Source organism: Monodelphis domestica, chromosome 4, assembly GCF_027887165.1.
Source record: "Monodelphis domestica isolate mMonDom1 chromosome 4, mMonDom1.pri, whole genome shotgun sequence".
In the NCBI taxonomy this organism is placed as follows: domain Eukaryota; kingdom Metazoa; phylum Chordata; class Mammalia; order Didelphimorphia; family Didelphidae; genus Monodelphis; species Monodelphis domestica.
The window spans coordinates 274,856,900-274,878,020 of NC_077230.1; the positions used below are offsets into that span (position 1 = coordinate 274,856,900).

General features: G+C 36.7%; 1 protein-coding gene across 7 annotated transcripts in view; it reads right to left on the minus strand.

Moving 5' to 3' along the window:
- Positions 1 to 2,685: 2,685 nt before the first annotated feature.
- Positions 2,686 to 21,121, minus strand: part of CDON (cell adhesion associated, oncogene regulated) — a 98,386-nt gene continuing 79,950 nt past the window's right edge. For all 7 annotated transcript variants that reach the window (XM_007495090.3, XM_056794575.1, XM_016433969.2 and 4 more), the window contains 4 exons: positions 18,281 to 18,558; positions 16,242 to 16,321; positions 8,020 to 8,273; positions 2,686 to 5,874 (listed from right to left, as the gene is read on the minus strand). In XM_007495090.3, the coding sequence (XP_007495152.2) occupies positions 5,711 to 5,874; positions 8,020 to 8,273; positions 16,242 to 16,321; positions 18,281 to 18,558 (776 nt within the window). In that variant the 3' untranslated portion in view covers positions 2,686 to 5,710. The remainder of the gene's footprint in view (positions 5,875 to 8,019; positions 8,274 to 16,241; positions 16,322 to 18,280; positions 18,559 to 21,121) is intronic.

Below are 21,121 nucleotides of genomic sequence, written 5' to 3' on the forward strand. Positions count from 1 at the left end.
TTAGACTCATTCTCGCTTATCTTCAGTCTCTCCTCAGCTACTGGCTATTTCCCTACTGCTTACAAATATACTCATATCTTCCCCATCTTCCAAAAAACCCTCATTTGATCCATCTAAGTAACCTTGCTATTGATGATCCAATATCTCTCCTTTCTGTGGCCAAATACTTTGAGAAGGCTCCTTCCAATGGATGCCTCCACTTCTTTTCCTCTCACTCACTTCCTAATCAAAGTTCAGCTTCCAATCTCTTCAACTGAAACTGCTTTCTCCAAAATTACTGATGACCTAAATACTAGATCCAATGGTCTTTTTTCCATCCTCATCCTTCTTGACTCTCTCTGAAGCCTTTGACACTGCCAATCATCCTCTTCTTAATATTCTTTCTAGGTTTTCTTGTATCTATCTGCTTCTTCTAAGTGTTCTTTGCTAAAGGAACTTTGTCTAGATCGTTCTTACTAGCCAGGGACATTCCTCAAAGCTCTAATCCTGTGCACTTTTCTAATTATTTCTCAATCCTGTTTCATTTGGTGATCTCATCACTCCCATGGATTCAATGATCATCTCTATGCCAGTGATTCTCACATCTACTTGACCAACCCCAACCTCTTTGACTTCCAGTCTTGCATCTCTGTCAATAGACATCTTAAATTGGATGTCTTGTAGAGATCTTAAAACTCATCATGCCCTAAACTGAGTTCATTGTCTTCCCCCAGCCCCCTAGGCCCTTTCCTCTTAACTGCCCTATCGCTGTTGAGAATGCTACCATCTTCCCCCTTGCTTTTCCAGTCTTCCTTACTCCCCACACACTTGCACCTCCTGCCCACTGGCATTGGCCTCCCTGGCTGCTCCTTGAATAAGATACTCCAGATCTCAATTCCAGGCACTTTCAATGGTTGCCCTCTTAACTAGAGTTCTCTTTTTTATACCTACCTTCTGGGTTCCTGGGCTCTTTTGTACTAACTCAATTCCTACCTTTTGCAGGAAGCCTTTCTCAATTCCTTTAATTACTATGCATCTGTACATATTTTGTTTGTATATAGTTGTTTGTCTACTCTTCCATTGGCTTGAGAACTCCTTGAGAGCAGGAGTTGTCTTTATTTGGGGGGGGTGGGAGTAATTCCGGCACTTAGCATAGTGACTATCACATAGCAGGTACCTGATAAATGTTTGACTGCCTGATTGACTAAGGCTCCCCAGGACACTAACCAGTGCCTAGCCCACTTATTCTGTTTAGAAGACTTAAACCTTTGTTCCTTTGATACAACTGCAACAGAAGCTATCCTTTAAAAGGGTCCAGGGGAAAATCCTCCTAAATCTACAGAAATTCATATCCTTGTTACAGACCATTTGGCTCCTCCTGGGAATTTGAAGTCAAAATAGTGATAGGTACAGGGAGTCAGTCATCTCCAACCAACTGTACAACATTGCCATCATTTCCCTCTATTTCAGGAGCTATCATAGTCCATTTTGGTCAAAAGGGCTGGAAAGCACATGATTCTCTCATCCTGTGCCAGTAGCCAGGTATAGAGGCACTGCTGATACTGAGGTTGGGGGAACAGGCTGCCAGGCATGCCGGCTGCTCCCAAACTACACCTCTGCCAACATGACTCACTGGCTCCAAGAACACATCTCTGAAATCTGGGTGAGACACAAATGCAGGCTTGTTTGACTGGCCTGAGAAGACGGGCCTTGGAGCAGCTCAGCAGGAGACCTGGATGAGAAGAGACATCAGAATAGCCAACAGGACATCCTGCCAAAAACAAGGCGTCTGGAGATTGAAAGGCAGCTCATGGAAAACTGGCAGGAAACTTGAGATGTTGCTGAGGCTTGTGATAGATTTAGGCCATATTAGAAGAACTGTTTCTATCCTCCCCACTCCCATCCTCCCCACCCATTAAAGCTATCAGCTTAGGGATAAACAATCTGGGGCAGGAGGCCAAAGGGGTGTATGAGGCATGGTGTAGTAGAAAGAGGACTGAACTGAGTTCAAATCCCAACTCTGTAGCTTACTGAGTGATTTAGAGGCAAAATGTTTCATGCATGCAGGCCTGATACCTCTTCTGTACAATGAGGGGGTTGGACTAAATGATCCCAAAGGTTCCATTCAGTCTCACCCCCCCCCAAAAAACCACAAAACAAAACCCCTAAGTTTTCTGGGTTAAGAAAGGCAAAACATTCTGGCCCTTTTTTTCCACAATGGTTTTTGTTGTTGTTGTTTTGTAAGAGTCTGTACAGGGTCTAGCCCCAGGAAAAAATATTAGAAAAATATTAGAAAAGATGCATGTATTCAATGCGACTCTGACCTCTACTTCATCAGTCACCTCCTTCAGCCCTGATGTTACACATTAGCTATGTGTGTTCTCATCTGCATCCCCCCCTCCCCCAAGATGCACAAGTATTTGGTTCAAGACACTTCCCACCTAACTGGCTTATAACTTGTTCAAGGCTTTTCAATTGGATATAATAAAAGAACTGTGCCAACAGGTTGCCTTTGCTCAGGGATTAGATTTCTATGATTTTCATGGGGTTTCTACATGGAGACTCTGCTTTAACCCAAAGACATATGGTGGGAATTCCAATAACTGATTAGAAGCCAGTAAGGAAATAGTTCAGGAACAGGGAGGGCATTCAAACACAACACACAGGAAGCCACCTAAGCTGGCTTAATTAACTCTGGGGCTCATGGAGTGTATCAAAGCAGCAATCTCTTTAATATAAATCATATCAACAATTAAAAAACATAATCCACCTGCCAAAACTACATCTTTTAAAATATGTACAATTTCAAAAACAATATTACAACTTTTTCTTAGGAAAATATAACATACTTTTCTATATGATACAAAACATGCATCTCAAAGTCATTGCTTGTAAAGACAGCAACACAGGTGAAATTCAAATATAACATTTCTCTCCTAGGCAGTACTGTAGCTTGAGTGGATTTGTGACAGGGGATCAACCAGGATTCCATGCATAGGTCCTTGCAGTTTTTAACATTATCAAAAATATAATCCATTTTGAAGGCTTTCCAAAAAGACAATGATGAGAGTCATTACTTGCTCTTTAACCTGCCTCCTGCACAGCATCTACTGCTAGATTTAGTATTCAAGTCAAACTCAGACAATCTGCTTTGTATTCACCAGGAAATGATACAATATATACTGGTTTTAGTGGAGGGATAATAGAGTGGGGACCATAGAATTGAATATTCAAATATAAAATTACAATGAATAGGAAAAGGACTCTGGGCATAGATGGCACAATACTTTTAAGCTCGGATGAACGGTATATATAAAAAGTATGCAAAGAGAATCTAATTTTTAGTAATGTGCAAGGAATAAGCAGCAAACAACTAGGCAGCAGACCATATAGCTCTGCCTACAGAGAATAGAGAGCAGTGCTTCTGTTGATAAAATCAAGGCCTCAGATAAGCACAACAAGGGCCAAAGAAAATATACCTGGCAGTAAACAGTCCAACTAGACCTTTTAGAAATTTTGGCCAGTGACACCAAAGAAAATTTCTGTGCTGTATCATCTTATTTCCTGGTGAAACAATATAAAGGTGAAGTGAATACACTAGATTACTCTGGGTAATTTGGGGAGCTGTGCAGGCTCAGAATGGTCCACTGGTTGGTTAGAACTCACAACTCCTAACATAAAGGCAATTATATATATTTATATATATAATATATATATTTTTATAAATAAAATACAATTAAAAAGAACAACACTTAAAACAGTGTTACTAATAATATAAATAAAGCAGTCCCTGATGAGATAATGCTAGCAAGGTGGGGTAAAGCACTCTCTTCCTTGTCAGCAAATCCCATCACCAAACTTAACTCTTTTAAAGCAGTTTATGACCCAAGGCTCATGTTAACCCACTTCTACTAGTTTTCTGAATCAAACTGACCCCAATGGCTGCCAACAAACATCACTCCACAGCTCTCTAATGGCTTTCTAATATCCTACTCTGACATCACACCAGCTTAACTGGAAAACACAGGGCATGTTTTCAGACTCCACATCATAGGAGGTTTTCCCCATCTAGGCACAGGAAGCCAGGGGAATATACATCCCCAGCAAAGCTAAATGACTCTAAGGACCAAGAAGAATAAATCCAGGACACTGCAAGCATGGACATCTGGAACGTAGACCCTGTGTGTTCAGCAATATCCCTAGTGTCCTAGTAGGAAACTGCAATAACTAGTATCTACTGGAAAAAACTCTTGCATAGTGAACTAGGTCAAATGAGACATTTTCACTGGAGCTTCTACTTATAAAATATATAGACATTTAAAGAAATATCTATACATTTGTATAGACAGATATTTAACACATATAAACTGTTTATATCAGTTGTTATTTCAGGGGAGTTACAGCCCCCGCCACAAAACTTTTGCACAACTTAATTCAATTCAGCAGATATTTATTGAGGATCTCTGATAAACAGAGAACACCTTCTGTTTCCCATCCCACCCTGAACACCCCCCATGGGATATGTAACTTAAACTAGGAACAACATCCCACAAGAGCTTGACTCAAGCTTGCAATTAAACATTCTCATCACTGATTTTCTTCTTCTTAAACAAAGGAGGGAAGAGAAGTCTTTCAAAGGCAGCTGCTCATGTTCTTATTTACTAGAGGTAACAGTAACTGAGATTTACAGGTCTTGTTGATTAAAGCACTAGATACCTGTTTGCTATGATGATATCTTTAAAGAATGTGTTAGGAAACAACAAACCTCCTGTACCTGGACTTCTCCTACTCCAAAAAGGTTGGTTCCTGATGCCTGACTGTTTTCCTTAACACCCTATCTTCTAGGCAACTGGCCATGCTAAATGCCTTCTCTTAGCTAAGGTAGTATAACCTTGGACACAATCCATTTAACAGGCTAAAGGGTATCTTCTTTACAAAGGGGTTAGATTCCTCCTTCCTCTTCTTTACATGTATGGCCTTTTCTCAATCTACTTTGTAAAATTGGTTTTCTTCCTACCCTTTCAAGATGGTGACCATTTTGGAGAAAAAATAAACTTGTATCTTATTGCCTATTAAATTATATTAAGAGGGTTACTGCCCCTCCTGACTATCTGTTTCTGGATGCTAATACTGTTATAGAAGGCCTACCTAGAAAGTACATCCAGACTTGTGTTCAGCTGAGAGAGAGGGGACCTGGGTGATCAGCACTCTCACAGTTCACGTAAACCAGATCTGCCAGGACAAAAGGTCCCCTTACAAAACAACTATGAGTGACTTTAGAATGCTCCAGAATTTGCTGCATAAATACCACACCGACCAGACAGCTCTCCAACGGACAACAATGTGACTGGTGGCAAGCTTTAAAACGTTTGTGCAGTTGCCCTTTGACGCTACTGCCAACAGTCAAGATTCACGCAGATGGATTCCTCCTATAATTAAGGTTATTGGAAAACATGGAATGAATCCATTGGCTTTTAAATTCTTTTGAAACTATACAGAACAATACTGCTTTGCACTATGAGGAAGAAGGGAATGGGGAAGAGGATTTTTCAAGGCATAAATAATATAAAAAGACAAACATTTTAAGATACATTCAAATGACATTACTACTACAAGAAAATAAATAATAACTTTGTCTCTATTTTGAATGAACGTCTTTCCTGTAGTCCCTTCCTATGCCCATGTTGTGCAGTTACTGGCTTGAAGTGGGAACAAAGTCACTTGTACATGTTCAGGTTTCCTGGGGTTGCCGAAAGTCCTTTGAAGTGTTGTCTACTGTAACATCAGTTGAAGACCAGGCTGTCTTTTCACTACAATCTCTAGAAAGAGATGGCAAAATAAGGGAGCTCCAACTCAGAACATGATTCTCTGTTTCAGAATGTAGACAACTGTCTCCTGGAAGGCAAAGGAATTATAGAAGTATGAAATGGCAAAGGCAAATTCTTTAAGGCACCCTCAATAACAACCTGAGAGTTACAAATGAAGGGATATGAGACATAGGAACAATTAGCTCAAGCATGGCCATTAGCTGATCAACTCTAGTGTCAAAATCACTCTTTCTATAATCTTCAATCTCTTTGACTACTAGTTCCTTTTTTCCTTTCTAACACAACCAAGTCTCCCCCAACCTTAAAACCTACCCCACTAGAAGCTACAATTTCTGGTAGCTATCATCCTGTATTTCCCCTCTGCTGCTCTGATAAAATCCTCAACAAAGCTGTCTACACTAGATGCCTCTCAATTCTTTTCCTTTCTTCTAAACTCTTTCCAATCTGGCTTCTGACCTCAGTATTAACTATTTTCTCCAAAGCTTCTCCAATGATCTCTTAATTGCCAAATCTAATGGTCTTCTCTCAATCCTCAATGCAGTATTTGATATAGTTGATCATCTTCTTCTGGATACTCTTTTTTTCCTTTGGGTTTCCTGATCCTAGTTAATATTCTTAGTTTAAATCTGCTACCTATCTGAAAGCTCCTTCTTAGCCTTCTTTGATGAGTCTTTATCCATGCCATGTCCATTAACTATGGGGTATGTTCTTAGGTTCCATCCTTCTCTATTTTCTCTCACTTTGATAATTTCATTAAATCCCATGGGTTTAACTATCACCTCTATTTTGATGATTACTATATATATTCAGTCCTATCCTCTCCTAACTTCCAGTCTTTCATTAACACTACTTACTAGATATCTCATAGGCATCTCAAAACAGAACTCATGATTTTCCCCAACTCTTCCCAGTCCACTTGATTTTGAACTTCCTTATTACTACCTAGACCACCATCATCCTTCTAAACACCCAGGTTTATGAGCTCAGTGTCATCCTTGACTCTTCTCTTTCAATCATACCAAAAATACAATTGACTGTCAAATTCTGTTGTTTCTTACTTTCATAAAATCTCTCACATATCCCTTTCTTGCTATTTACAAAGCCACTTCCTAAGTTAAGGGCCTCATGACCTCCTGACTGAACTATTTCAGTAACCCTAAAATTAGTCTAACAGTCTCAACTCTCTTCCTACTCCAATCCATCTTCCACACAACTGCCAATGATTTCCTAAAGGGCAAACCAGATCATGTCACTGCACTCAAACTCCAGAGGCTCCTTATTACGTCTGGAATTAAATATAAGTTAATTTATTTGTCATTTAAAGCTCTTCACCACCCAGGCCCTTCCTATTTTTTTTTTTTTTTTAGTTTTCTTATACATTACTCTTTTGCACACACTCTGCCATATTTACATCATTACTATCATTGTACATGACATACCATTTCATATCTCTGGGCTCTCCCACTGGCTTTCTATCAGGCTTAGAACAGAGCCCTCTTGAACTCCAACTCTCAGAATCCCTAGATTCCTTCAAACACAACCTCCTAAAGGAGAACTTCCCCTCTAAAGTTCCTTTCTATTTACTCTGTTGATATCCTGTATATTCTATTTATTTATAATCATGTTTCTTTTACTAAAATGTAAGTTTTCTTGATTGATTTTTTTGTTTCCTTTGGTTTTATAGCCCCAGGACTTATACAGTAAGTGTTTGGCATATAAAAGACTTAAAGAAATAAATGCTTATTGAGTGATTGAATTGGGAGGGCATAAGAGAAAAAAGAAATAATTTTCTGAGGATATTACCTCAAATTGCCTCAAGTTAACTACCTTTAAGAAAGGTTACAGAAGCAGAAGCAATTCCTACCAATACCACCATCTATCTGCCTTCTCCCATGAAGTCTTCTGTTCAGATAACACAAGTTTATTATTTGTGATCTTATGAGCTCACATCTTCACTAGAAGGACTTGAATAATAATGGCATTTTCAACAATTATATTTTGCCATTAACTTTCTTTGACAAAGGCACTTGATAGTCTTCGTCTTCTAGGAAGTATTTATAAAGGAAAAAGAATTCTTTAAAGTATACACTTTTCCAATCAAAATTTTGTTTCTGGTATATTGCTACCTATGTCCAAATATAAAAGGGTCCGTCTAGAAACCTAAAGTTTGATTAACCCCTTTGTTTTCTCGGCTCTGCCGAATTCTGCTTACCTTCTGTGCAATCTGAGTTAATCTGCTTCGTGTTTTCCTGACAGCAAGGATGTTGAGTAGATGCTGGTGCCATTTTGTTCTTGATGTCCTCCTCAGGTAATTCACCACACTCTGGGACTGTGGAGGCTAGGCACATAGGTACCATCACATGATTCAGAGGCTTCATTTCTAGGCTATCTGGCTGATAAGGTGCTACCATTGGGATCACAGGAAGGGAACTGTTGCTGAAAGTGCCATTAGTTTTGGTGAAACACCTAAAATGATTAATTTGGAGCAAAGAATTAGAGTGGCATTCCATATGATCCCAGAGTTAAGATGTTTTCTATGTATAGCAGTATACAAATGAGAAAGGGCACAATGAAATTGGCAAAGGTAAACTCTGAATAAATGATAACTTTGGCATCAGAGGTTCTGGGTCTGTGCCAACTGACATTTACTGTGTGAAATTAGGCACTTTAACTCTCTAGGCTTCAGTTTCCTCATCTGGGAAATGAGATGTTGGCTAAATAACCTTTGAGGTCTCTTTAAGCTCTAAATTTGTGACACTATGAAATTAAACCAAGTTGGCACTTTCTTTGAAGTACTAGACTATTACAAAAACAATGTCATATTTATTTGGGATACTAAGCAGTTAAAAATTATAACTGAAGTCAACTACAAGAGAAGCAAGAAGTTAATAACTGAATGAGTCAATAATACTCAAATAGCTTAAACATGTAGAACCTTTTAATAGCTTGTCACAATGCACTCTTTGTCTCAGTTCAATAGATCCATTGGCCTCAAACAAGTATGAGAGATGGAAGATGTATGTCGAAGATGTACCATTTACAAGGAAGAGGCATCAGTCATTGGTCAGGGCTCATAAGACCCAAGGAGCAGATCAGAAGACTGATAAAAAAAAGAAAGGATCTGGAGGAAGAGGCAACAGAAATAGACTACTCAGGAATCAGTTTCCCCTTGGAAGATACTTGTTAGTTGAAATTGTTTTCAGTTCATTTTTTGGCAGCATTAATTATTGTGTTTTACTAGAAGACTGTGAGTGGTCACTTCAATTCTGTCCTCTTTTTTTCCTATTGCTTTCCCTAAGAGAATTTGTTCAATGATTCCCCTAAATGGAGGCAGAGATGGAGTTTGGAGAACTGTTTCAGCACATTTGGTTTTGACTTGGGCATATGAAATGAAAAATACACAAGATAAACTAGTAGTGTATTAGAACCAGGAACAGAAGGAAGAAAAATTAAGAATATTCAGATTTCTTCCCCTCTTCCTCACCTCCCTATCTAATCAATGAAAGAATCTATTGCTTCTATCTCCACATATCATTTGAATCCATTTGCTCTTCCCTTGTCTCACAGCCAACACTCAGGATTAACCCTCATTATCACCTCCCTGAGCTACAGCAATAACAAAGGCCTCTTAGAGCAGCTCTTCCTAACATTCGCCTACTTTCCAAACCACCTACCACAACACTGTATACCACAGCTCAGAGGTATAATGAAGTGAATCCAGGGCTTGGAGTCAGAAAAACTTGAGTTCAAACCCAGCTGTAGACACTTCCTGTGTTACCCTGGGAAAGTCATGTCACCTCTGTCAGCCTTGATTTCCTTACCTAAAAATAAAGATAATAATAGCACCTACTTCTCAGGATTCTTGTGAAGATCAATTGGGATGTTTGTAAAGTATTTTGCAAACCTTAAAGTGCTTATGTAAATGCAATTATTATTATCCCCATTTCATTACATCACTTCATTCAAACATCTTCCTCCACTATCTCCTCCTTCACTCATCTTGCATAAAGAAATGACCACTGATATGCACAAATGATCCTATTCCACCTGGTCCTCTCTGACAGATTGTGCTGATCGATCACTCTCTTCTTAATGTCCTCTACTTACTACTCTTTTCTCTTTGAATTTTCTTCTCAACTATTTGACTCTCCTTTGCTAAGGAACCTTTGCCCACGTCGAGCCTGACATGGTGTCACAGAAGGATGTCACCCTGGGTCTTCTCTTCTCCTTCTAGACTATTTAATTTGGTGATCTCATCACCATTTAATGATCATCTCTATGCAAATGATTCGCAGACCTATTTGTCCAGTCCTAATCTCTCTGCTGACCTTCAGTTTCACAAACTCCAGCTGCCTATCAGACACCTTCAACTGCAGACATCTTAAACTCAACATGTTCAAAATGTAATTAATTATTGTCTCCCTTCTCTTCAAAGCCCTTAGTTCTTCCTTGTATTCCTATTACTGCTGAGGGGACAACCATCTCCTAATCATTCGGGCTTATCTATTATTTTTTGGATCAAATAGAAAACCCTTCACCTGGCATTTAAAGTTCTTCATATCCTGCTTCATCCTACCTTTTAAGTGTCTTTATGCCTTATCTTCCCTCTCATACCCCCCCCCCCCAAATAGTTAGCCACTGTAGTTAACTGAATAGGGGAAAGATGTCAGACCAACACTTAAGAACAATTTGACAGCTGAGTGGAGAATGGACTAAAGTGGGGAGAGACTTGTGGGGGTTTTCATCAAAGTTGTTCTAGTTCAAAGAAATGGCTCACTTTAATTCTATGTTTTACAAAATTGGATAAACTGAACTCTGTGAGTCTTAGTATGGACCCAAAATCTGATAATTTTTGGACAAGTTGGTAGTCACTAGGCTCAAAATACTTTTAAAAAGTAGGCAAGGGAGGTCTGTTTTACTACCTGCAAGGTAAGGAAATGGCTCAAGATCAATATTAGGGCTTTAAGCTAAATAGGAAAATGCTCACCATGCCATGCGCTGAACTTAATGTAATACCTTCAACAGGAATAGGGAAGTTTGAAAAAGGAATGGGTTTGTGGAGGGGGGGAAGATAATTAGTTATTTTTAGATATATGGGTTTAAGATCTCTCCAAGATATTCAGTTTGAAATAAAAATTGAGAATATACCCAGTAAATATGAAGTAAATACCTAAGTGTCAAGGATTTAGATATACTTGGTCCATACCTTGAAGGGAATTTGTAATTGATAGGGAAGACATCATAGATAAATTTTTAGTTGTCTGTATGCTTAATAATGTTCTTTGTATGCAGGGGTTCAATAAATACTTATTTTCATTATATTTTCAACCATGGATTATTTGATTCAGAAAAATATAAGAGACGTAAGTGTAGTCTGGTAAGAATATAACTTTTTTTTATACTATCAGTAATGCTGCTTGCATTTTCTCAGATGAATTCTATATATTTTTCCCAAGTTGATTTTTGTATGGTTATTTCCTGTACTTTCCTAATCTCTGTAGGAAGCCTGAAGTAATTTCTTCCTCCTTCCTAAGGGGAGCTCCCAATTCAGTTATCATCTGTGAATTTCATTAGTGTCTTGTTTATTCGCTTTTCCAGATTATCAAGGATGATGTTAAAAGGGACCAGACTTAGCATCAATCCCCTGGACCCAGCCATCCACACAGCTGAAAAACAAAACTTTCCTTACATGTCCTGAACTACTTTATTACCTTTCAAAATAAGGGAGAGCAAAGGAGGAAAAGGATAAGGGTGTAAGAAAAAAATGAGGCTACTGCATGAAGCACCAGAATTTTTTTTTTTTAAAACAAAAGATCTGATTAGCTGTTACACAACAACAGAGGCCTTCAAACTAAAAACCAAAACAAAACCCATGGCTCCTGTCTGAAACAGCTATTTGCAAAGGTACAAGCATATTATAGCTTGGGAAAATGTCATTGCCTATTCCTCTTAAGGATTATTTTTAAGTATTCATAAACAAAACTATCCCTTGAAGTTGACCACATACACAGTGATGATCAAATAAATCTCCATGTTTTAATTTAAACATAGCTTCCTTACAGCCTGCCACATGAGTACTCTTCCTTTTTACCCAACCAACATTCAAGTTAGACTGGTACCTTAGAGGCAAGGGTGGTGTTTTCATTCCTGCTACTTGTTGAAGTCAAAGAGATTCAGAAGAGAAAGACACATTTGGGAAGTGAACAGCTAGTTAAGAAAATGCTACATATAAGAAAAGGATTTGGATTTATGGGCCACAGTTTAAAAATAGACAAATGACAGATTCTTGGCCAGAGATTCAATATAACTAATAAATGTAAAGGGTGATAATGTTTTTGTTTGGAGTCTTGCAAATTAATCAAAAGAGTTATAAAATGAAAAAAGACAGTGGAGAGAAAAAAAACTTTTTTTTTTTTAACAATCAAAAGCCAAGCCTTTATTATCTACTGTGTGCTATGCTAGGCAAAGATATAAAAAAGGCAGTTCCAGCCTTCAAGAAGCTTACATCCTATAGGAGAGATAATGTATACATATACAAGTACACAGAAAATAAAGACAAGGTAATTTGAATGAGGAGACACTCACTATTATAACATTTAAAAGAGTGGTTGGCATAAACTGTTACAGATAAAAGAGTGGTTGCCTTAAACTGTGAGTGTGAAAATATGGTTTCAAATAAACAATATAGTGGTCGCCATGGGAAAATTGCCAAATATTAAGTCAGCTGCGTTTTATAGAGATTTTAATTAATAAAAATTAAAAAATTAATGAAAGGAAGAGCGAGAGTAAGAGGAAATAATGAGAAAAGGGCTAGGCCAGCCTAGACTTAAGCCTTAAGAGAGAGATCAGTCAGTCTTTAATCCACTCACCACAAGATTTGTCCCAAGCAAGATTCTAGTGTTCAGAGAGACCCACCAGTTCAGCTCCTCAGCTCAACTAAGTTCAGCCACCGAGCCCTTCAATTCAGCTTTGGCAAGCTGACCCCTTCAGAGGCCTTTCTGACCACCTTTTAAAGAGAATTTTCTCCTATGTCACCTCCCCTAAATTCTCACATCTACCAATCACAGTAGACATTTTCACAGGACTGACCATTCTTAATTCACATCTTCTTTAGTTCTCAACTTCTTTGGGTAGACTAAAACTTCTGAGTAAGTTCACACCTCTTTGCTCCTTGCAAGTTTGCAAATTGCCTGACCTTTAGCACCTTTTTGTATTAGATCTAAAAATAGACTTAGCTTAAGGCTTTTGCCTCACTATAAGTATGAGTTAAGTACTTTTTCATTGTTCATTAAGGAGTTTTACAACTTTATCTTCCCCTAAAGTATGCTTAAGTATGGGTGGAGTAAGGTTAGAGTTCTCACATTCCTGATCAAGTACCTTCATTGTTTAAAATGGGGAATGGTCTTAACCAAATATTCTAAGGTAAAGTCTGAGAATCTTTAACATTCACAAGTCTGAGAAATTTTAAGATTCACACTATTAGTTAGGGGGGGCCAGGAAAGGCTTCATGTAGCTTTTTTTCTTAATTGAGCTCTAAAGGTAACTACAGAATCTAAAAGGTAGAGGAAAGGAGGGAAAACATTCTTGGTGTGGAGATGGAATATCCTATTTGAGTAAAAGCAAGAAAGCCAGTCTGGATGGACTGGAAAGTACATGAAGGGGAGTAATCAAAAGGCTAGAAAGGTAGGGTGGGGGCCAAGATATAAAAGACTTTAAACTTCAAACAACCAAGTTGGTATTTGACCCTAGAGGAAAGAGGAAGCCATTGGACTTTGTTGAGTAGAGGAATGATAATAGTCAAGACAGTTAAGCGTCGGGAATATCACTTTCATAGCAATGTGAAGGATGGATTGAAGAAAGGAGAAACTATAGGAAAAGAGAATAATTAAGAAGTTCTTATAATAGTCCAAGGAAAAGGTGATGAGAGCCTGAGCTAAGGTGACAGCTGGGTGAAGAGAGACAAGAACAGTTATGAGAAGTATTGTAGAGGTAGAATCCTTAGTGACTGAATGGGTATTTGGGGAGAGTGGGAAGCAAAGAGTCCAAGATGGTTTCAAGGTTATGAACCTGACTAACTAGAAGATGGCATCCGCAACATTACAATAGAGGGAAAGATTTCAGCTGTAAGATAACACATCTGGTTTCAGACATGCTAAATTTCAGTTGCCTACAGGCTGCCCAATAGGTAGTTGATGGTGAGAAACTCAAACTTAGTAAAGAGTTGAGGAATGACTAGAGATCTGAGTATCACCTGCATTAAGATGATAATTAAACCATAGGAGATAATGATATTATAGAGAGTAAAAAGGCACACCCACAATTGGGAGATGAGGTATTGATAATAACTCCAAAAAGAGGACTAAAAAGAAAATCAAAAGCCAGGGAGGAGAACCAAGAAGTGGTGCTCTTATATAAACCCAGTGGAGGAGAGAGTAGTCAGTGAATGTGGAGGTCAAAATAAGGCCAATAAATATCATTCTAAAGGCCACAGGATATGGCAAAAACGAGATCATTGGGGACAGTAATTTTAGTTGAGGGATGGGATCATACCAATCATGAGATCAAAGAGGTAAGAAGAAAATAAGAGAGAGTATCCAGAAGGGAATAGTCAACAGCGCCAAAATCCACATTAAGGCCAAAAAAAGATCATCTGTTTATAAAGAGAAGGATGATCTGAGTTTATGTGCACCAAATAATTACTCACTAAGTAATATAAATAAACTACCATTTGCTTGGTACCCTGCAGTTAGGAGGCACAATGGAAAGAGAACTGGGCCTGGAGTCAGAAGATCTAAGTCAAATCCAGATATTTACTAGCTGTGTGATCCCAAGCAAATCACTTAACCTCTGTCTGCCTCATCTTCCTCAACTGTAAAATGTAGATAATAGCACACACTATGCAAGGTTGTTGTGAGGCTCAAATGAGATTTGTAAAGTGCTTGGCATGATACCTGGTACACAGAAGGTATTATATAAATGCTAGCTATTTTTATTACTATTATTATGAATTCCTGTCCAATTGTCCAATGCTTTCAAGTTTAGAACAATGACAGCCTGAAACAAGATTAGAGAAAACATGATTTGCCACAATTCTACAAGCATACAATACTAGGGATTTAAATGCTAAAGCTATCAGATACCTAAATAATTAACATGCCAGAGAACGCAAAAAAGATGAGTCTTATAAACATAAAAATGAGCATATACACTAATGGCCCAGGGTATCATAAAATTATAAGCCATAAAGCCTCTTTGGCATATAACACCCTCCTCCTGATCCGTAATACATGCTGATAAATATATTAAAATCTTTTTTCTAAGATAAGGGCATAATTTAATATTTTTATAATGTACAAACATAACTTTTATATCTACAAAGCATTTTAGAAGTATAAGGAGAGCAATGTGACTCAGTAAAAGAAGCACTGAACTTTTAATCAGGAGAGACCTAGGATTAAATCCCATCTCTGTCAGTTTCTAGCTGTGTACTAGCTACTTAACCTCTGAGTAGGATTCCTCATCTGTAAAATAGGAATGATAATAATTTCTGTAGTACTTATCAGAGCTATTATGGAGCTCAAATGGGAGAATTTATAAAAGTGCTTTGTAAATGCAAGCTATTATGAATGTTTCATTACAAGAAATCTTTTGTAAAAACAAGAGGCTGAACAATGACAAACTTATTCCATATGTCAGCAAAAGTCCAATATGACAAAAACTTGGTTAGTTTCTTAGAAATGGCTATAATGAAACTTGACCAGGGTTAAAATTTTTATCATTATGGGAGTCATATAGCAAATCAACTGAAAAGAAAGTAAAAGGGGTAGCTGGGTGGCTCAGTGGATTGAGAGCCAGGTCTAGAGACAAGAGGTACTGAGTTCAAATTTGATCTTGGACATTTCCTAGCTGGGTGATCCTGGACAAGTCACTTAACACTGCCCCCTCCACCCCTATCCCTTTACCACTCTTCTGTCTTGGAACCAATGCTTAGTATTGACTTAAGGTAAAGGTTTAAAAAATTTTTTTAAAGAAAGATAAAATAAAAAGACATTCCTTTCCTTAAAATTGTTCATTTGAAAATTCTAACATTGCTTTAGGTGATTCTGTAAGAAAATTTTTAATAAGTATACTATGAGGAACACAGTAGAGCACCTATATGTCCATTTATCTTCACAAAATATACGTGAGATAGGAAAACAGTATTAGACTTAAAGAGATAGTAATATTTCAGATACCACTTTTAAAGAATTTTTAATAACTTATTAATAATAGAGTAATTCTCATATTATTCTGGAGAAACTGAGGCACATGAAGGTTAAGGTTGTAAAGAAGAAAAACACAATGGGTCAGGACTCCCAAATTACTGCTTCATCATTAAAAGAAAATAAACTCTAGAGTCTGTATTTATACTTAGGTGCACATATTCACACTCACCTATTGTTGTTTCTACAATTTCGGCAGTTAATACACTCCAATGAGTCAGTCTGGGGCACTGCTGTATACATTCCACCACTCTTGATAAGGAAGACAGTTGAAAACAAAGAAGAGAAAAAAAGAATATGTTAAGTTATTAGTTCAAATAACCTCTTTCTATAAAACAGGCTTACAATAAATAGATCTATTCTATAATATTTTAATGAAAATCATCTTTATTGTCTTCATTGCTAAGATTTTACAAAGTGGCATACTTCTACATAATACCAAAATAGTATTCTGCAAAATTAAATGGAGCATTTTCCCAAGTATTCTGTACTAATTAAAAAAATAAATTCAACATAGAATGTGATCACCTCTTCTCAATGTGGCCAAAATACATTTAATATGGACTTTACATAAATGGTACCCTTCTACTTTTCAACCATATAAAGCTTGTACAGCTGATATCATAAGATAAAACCTATCTGTATTTTCCTATAATTATTATAATTAGATTGGTTTACTCTCCTATAGTGAATTTTGAAATATGTTCTATTTTTCCAGATGGAGTAGATTTCTAGCCAGCATAAAGGAGTATAATATTTTGGTATTACTTCTGGCATAAACTGCCTGGCAATTAAGCAAAACAACCAGATTAACACAAATTTCATTGTGAAATGCTTACTTGACATTCATAACAGAAAGACTGGGAAATACTTCTAAGCAGTTAGAATTCTGCTCTGTGATGAAAAAAGTCAAACCAACACTAATAAACAATGGAAGAGGCTGGTCCACACTTTACTCAAATCAAATCTTGAAGGCTGGGAAAAGTTCAAGCATAATATGTTTTACTTCTACTTGCCTCAGAAATATCACAGTCCAAGTAGAATAAAAAGGCCTCAGAATTTCTCCCAGAGGCACAAGGCCTCTATACCAACCAGAAGCAAAAATTATAATTTTTCCATATGGGAGATATGGAAACCTTTTCAGTTGCCTGTGTACATTTTTAAAAGCTTCATAAAATGAAATGAGCCATTTGCATTATTATAGCTGCTAAAGCTTTCAAATATGACTATATTGATAAGTCACCATTAATTTACAAATACATGCATGCAATATGCATGTATACATGTAAATCTTCCTTCCTATCTGAAAAAAGTCAGTATTTACAAAATAAAGGGAAAAATTTCCAAGAAAACTGAGGGGGGGGTTTGAATCAAAGGTACAAATTTCTAAGGAAGTGCATCTAGTGAAGTAATTACCAGACACATAAATAGCAAACTTATCATTTCAAAAATCCAAACTACTTGGGCTTAATTACTAAAGCAAACAATAGCCCCTGTTTTTCTCGATGGAAACTGCATGTGATACTCAAACTTTCATGCTCTCTCTTTCCATTTTCTTAAAACAGTAGCATAGGAAATATAATGTTTAGTTCAAGTAACTATCATAAATATTCTGACAAGATGAAATATATAAATTAATGGGTAATGTAATAAATCTAATTTTCTAACAAATACAATAATCCCTTAGCCAAAATTCATATACAATGTGACAATTCTCTTACTCCAGATTTTAATACCAAAATAAATCAAACACCACTAAAAGAAGGCAGCTTTACAACTGTTTCACTTCTTACAGATAAATGTCACTCCAAGAGTGTGATAAGATAATATGTTAAATAAAAACTCAGAAAAAAAAGTAGGTGAAATGTGCTTATTGGCCTAGTATTGTCCAATAACATTTTTGTTATTGCCAAGTATTAGGAATAAACTCCAAAATCTATACTATAGATTTGCTCTAGTTTGAAAGGTTAATTGCTAATTACTAATACAAATAAATTAACTTATAATACCTTGTATCTAACAATTTAAAACTGGAGTTATAAGGAACAAAATCAGGACTCCCCCAGATCAAGGCTCTGCCAATGGTACATTCCACTTAAGGGAATATGTAGTGCTTTCATAGTCAAAAGCAAGAGATGTTAACCCCTTTTCTATACCGTGGCACCTTGCTGTCCATAGAAGGCTTTTTCTTATAAGTGGAAAGGCTCTTACATTCACTAAGTGGTGAGGATGCTCATATTCCACATGAGTTCTAGTCAAGGAGTTGTGTCCAGGGTAATGTCCTCCATTTACATTCCCATTCATGATCCCATTGACTCCATTGGGAACTTTATGATGGAGATGTGGGCAGCCATTGCTAAGAGTTCCATTGCTGATAAAGTTTCCATGTACACTGCCATTTATTCGACTTGTGCCAGGCAGAGTAGTGTATTCCATCACTGGTCCATTAATATCTGAGCCCTGATAGAGGTATCCTGGTGGATCATATTCTATTAAGAGAATGTAAGAAGGGAAAAAAGATGCTTAAATAATTTTTGTAGGTTTTATTATTAATTTTATATTTATGTTAACTCCTTGTGAGAAAAGATTGTTTCATTCTTTGTACTTATATCCACAGTACCTAGCACATGAGATATAAATAAACATTTGTTGATTTATCTAAAATACAAAAAACTAACCTATTTATTGCTTTACATCCAATTTCCTCATGATAATAGATGCAAAAGAACCTTAAAAATAAACAGTACTCTAGGGCAACTAGGTGGATCACTGGACTAGAGAGAGGAGGTCCTGGATTCAAATCTGGCCTCAGACACTTCCTAGCTGTGTGACCCTGAGCAAGTCACTTAACTCCCATTACCTATCCTCTTCTGTGTTATAGACAGAAGGTTATAGGTTAAATAAATAGTACTCCATAAGCTATTGCATCAAAGCTCTATTATTTGGGAGACAATACTCTGAACAGATAACTATTTATTATTTCTATCACATACTGTAGAGGCAGCTCTGAATCCTCGTGAGTCAACTTTGAGTTTCTCAGTGGGAAGAAGAACTACCTAAAAGATTCAAAGGAAAAAGCCCCAAACTGTGGAATATGGAATTATTCAAAGAAACACTGAGAAAAGATGCTTAAATTCACATATCCTTCAATCTGGTAAATATTTAGTGCAGTAGGAAAGCTTTTTATTTTTATTTTTTTATTTTATTTTTATATTTCAAAATAAGCATTCTGAAGTTTTCAGAATTTTCTCTATAGGTGAATAGTCAAAGCATTTGAACAAGCAATTTTCAAAGAAATTCAAACTATCAATAAGCATATGAAAAAATGCTCCAAATTACTAATAATTAAGGAAATGAAAATTAAGACAACTCTAAAGTTCTATCTCATACACATCATTATTTTTAAGCCCTTACCTTCTGTCCTGGAATCAATACTGTGCATTGGTTCCAAGGCAGAAGAGTGGTAAGGGCTAGGCAATGGGGATTAAGTGGCTTACCCAAGGTCACACAGCTAGGAAGTGTCTGAGGCTCGATTTGAACCTAGGATCTCCCATCTCTAGGTCTGCCTCTCAATCTACTGAGCTACCCAGGTACCGCCCCCTCATCATTTTGGCAATGATGACATCAGAGGAAAATGACAAATATTAGAGGGGCTGGGGGAAAACAGGCACATTAATATTTCATTAATACAACTGTGAATTGGTCTAGTTACTCTGGAAAGAAATTTTGGAATGATGCCCCCAAAAGTCATAAAACTGTGCAGATCCTTTGATCTTGTAATACCACCACTAGAAACAAGACCCCCAAATAATTCAAATGAAGAGAAAAAGGACCCTTAGTCACAAAAAAATATTTGCACCAGTTCTTTTTTTAGAGGCAAAAATTGAAAACTTTTTGATAACTATTGGGGAAAAGCTGGACAAATTGTAGCATTATGACTTATGAAATATTAATAAATGATAAGAAATTACAAAATGGGCAGTGTCAGAGTGTCTATGAACTGATGCAGAGTGAAGACTGAAGAGGAAAACAATTCATACAATGGTAAGATTATGAAAGAAAACTCTGAAAGCATTAAAAACTCATGAGAAACCATGATTCCAAAGGACTAAAGCTGAAGCATACCTGCCTTTTGCCAGACAACATGATGGACTTAAAATGCAAAATGAGACAAAGATTTTTCAGAATGACCAATATGGGAATTCATTTCACTTGACCATGCAATATTTGCTATGAGGGTTTTCTTTTCTTTTTTTAATTGTTCAACAGAATGGGAGAAAGTAATGGGAAGGATTGAAAATAAATGTTAATTGGAAAATAGTGAAATCATTTTTTTAAAAACAGAAAAAAAGCACGTTTATAGTTATAAATTAGTTATCAGGAGAAAGTTAACTATCCATTTCCTAATAGTCTATTTACATACCTCCCAGAATATTGAAACTAGTTTAAAAAAAAGACAAAACTCAAAGATAAGATAAATTGTCTTTTTCTTCCTGTTAAAGAAATAAGTTAAAAAAGAAAATAAATACATAATTCTGATTTCTAGTGGCACAGTTACCAGAAGCAAGAAATGAATAGGCAAATATTTCCTGGAAAAAATGGCTTCTGAATATCCCATGAACTATTACTTGGTTTCTGAGAAACCCTTCAATGGCATTAGCACTATGATAAAAACTTCACTGAGTCCAATACTATATCTTAAAAGGAATATGTTATCAATTCACATGTATAATTGATATCATATTGCTTGCCTTCTCAACAGGTGGAGAAGAGGCAGGAGGGAAGGAGAGAATTTAGAATTCAAAACTTTTTCAAAACTGCTAAGATTTTTTTACATATATTTTTGATGAAATAAATTAAAATATATTTAAAAGAAAATGTTTCACATCAATCTAGTCAGAAAGCCTATCAATATTTCAGGCAGCACAGAATATTATCAGATGTCTAAATGTCACCTCTGTATCCATACAATTTATGACTGGGGAGGAAATCCTATTAATCTAATGTTCCCTGTCAAATGATATGTTTTTCTGTGCTGTAAAAGGAAGGTTC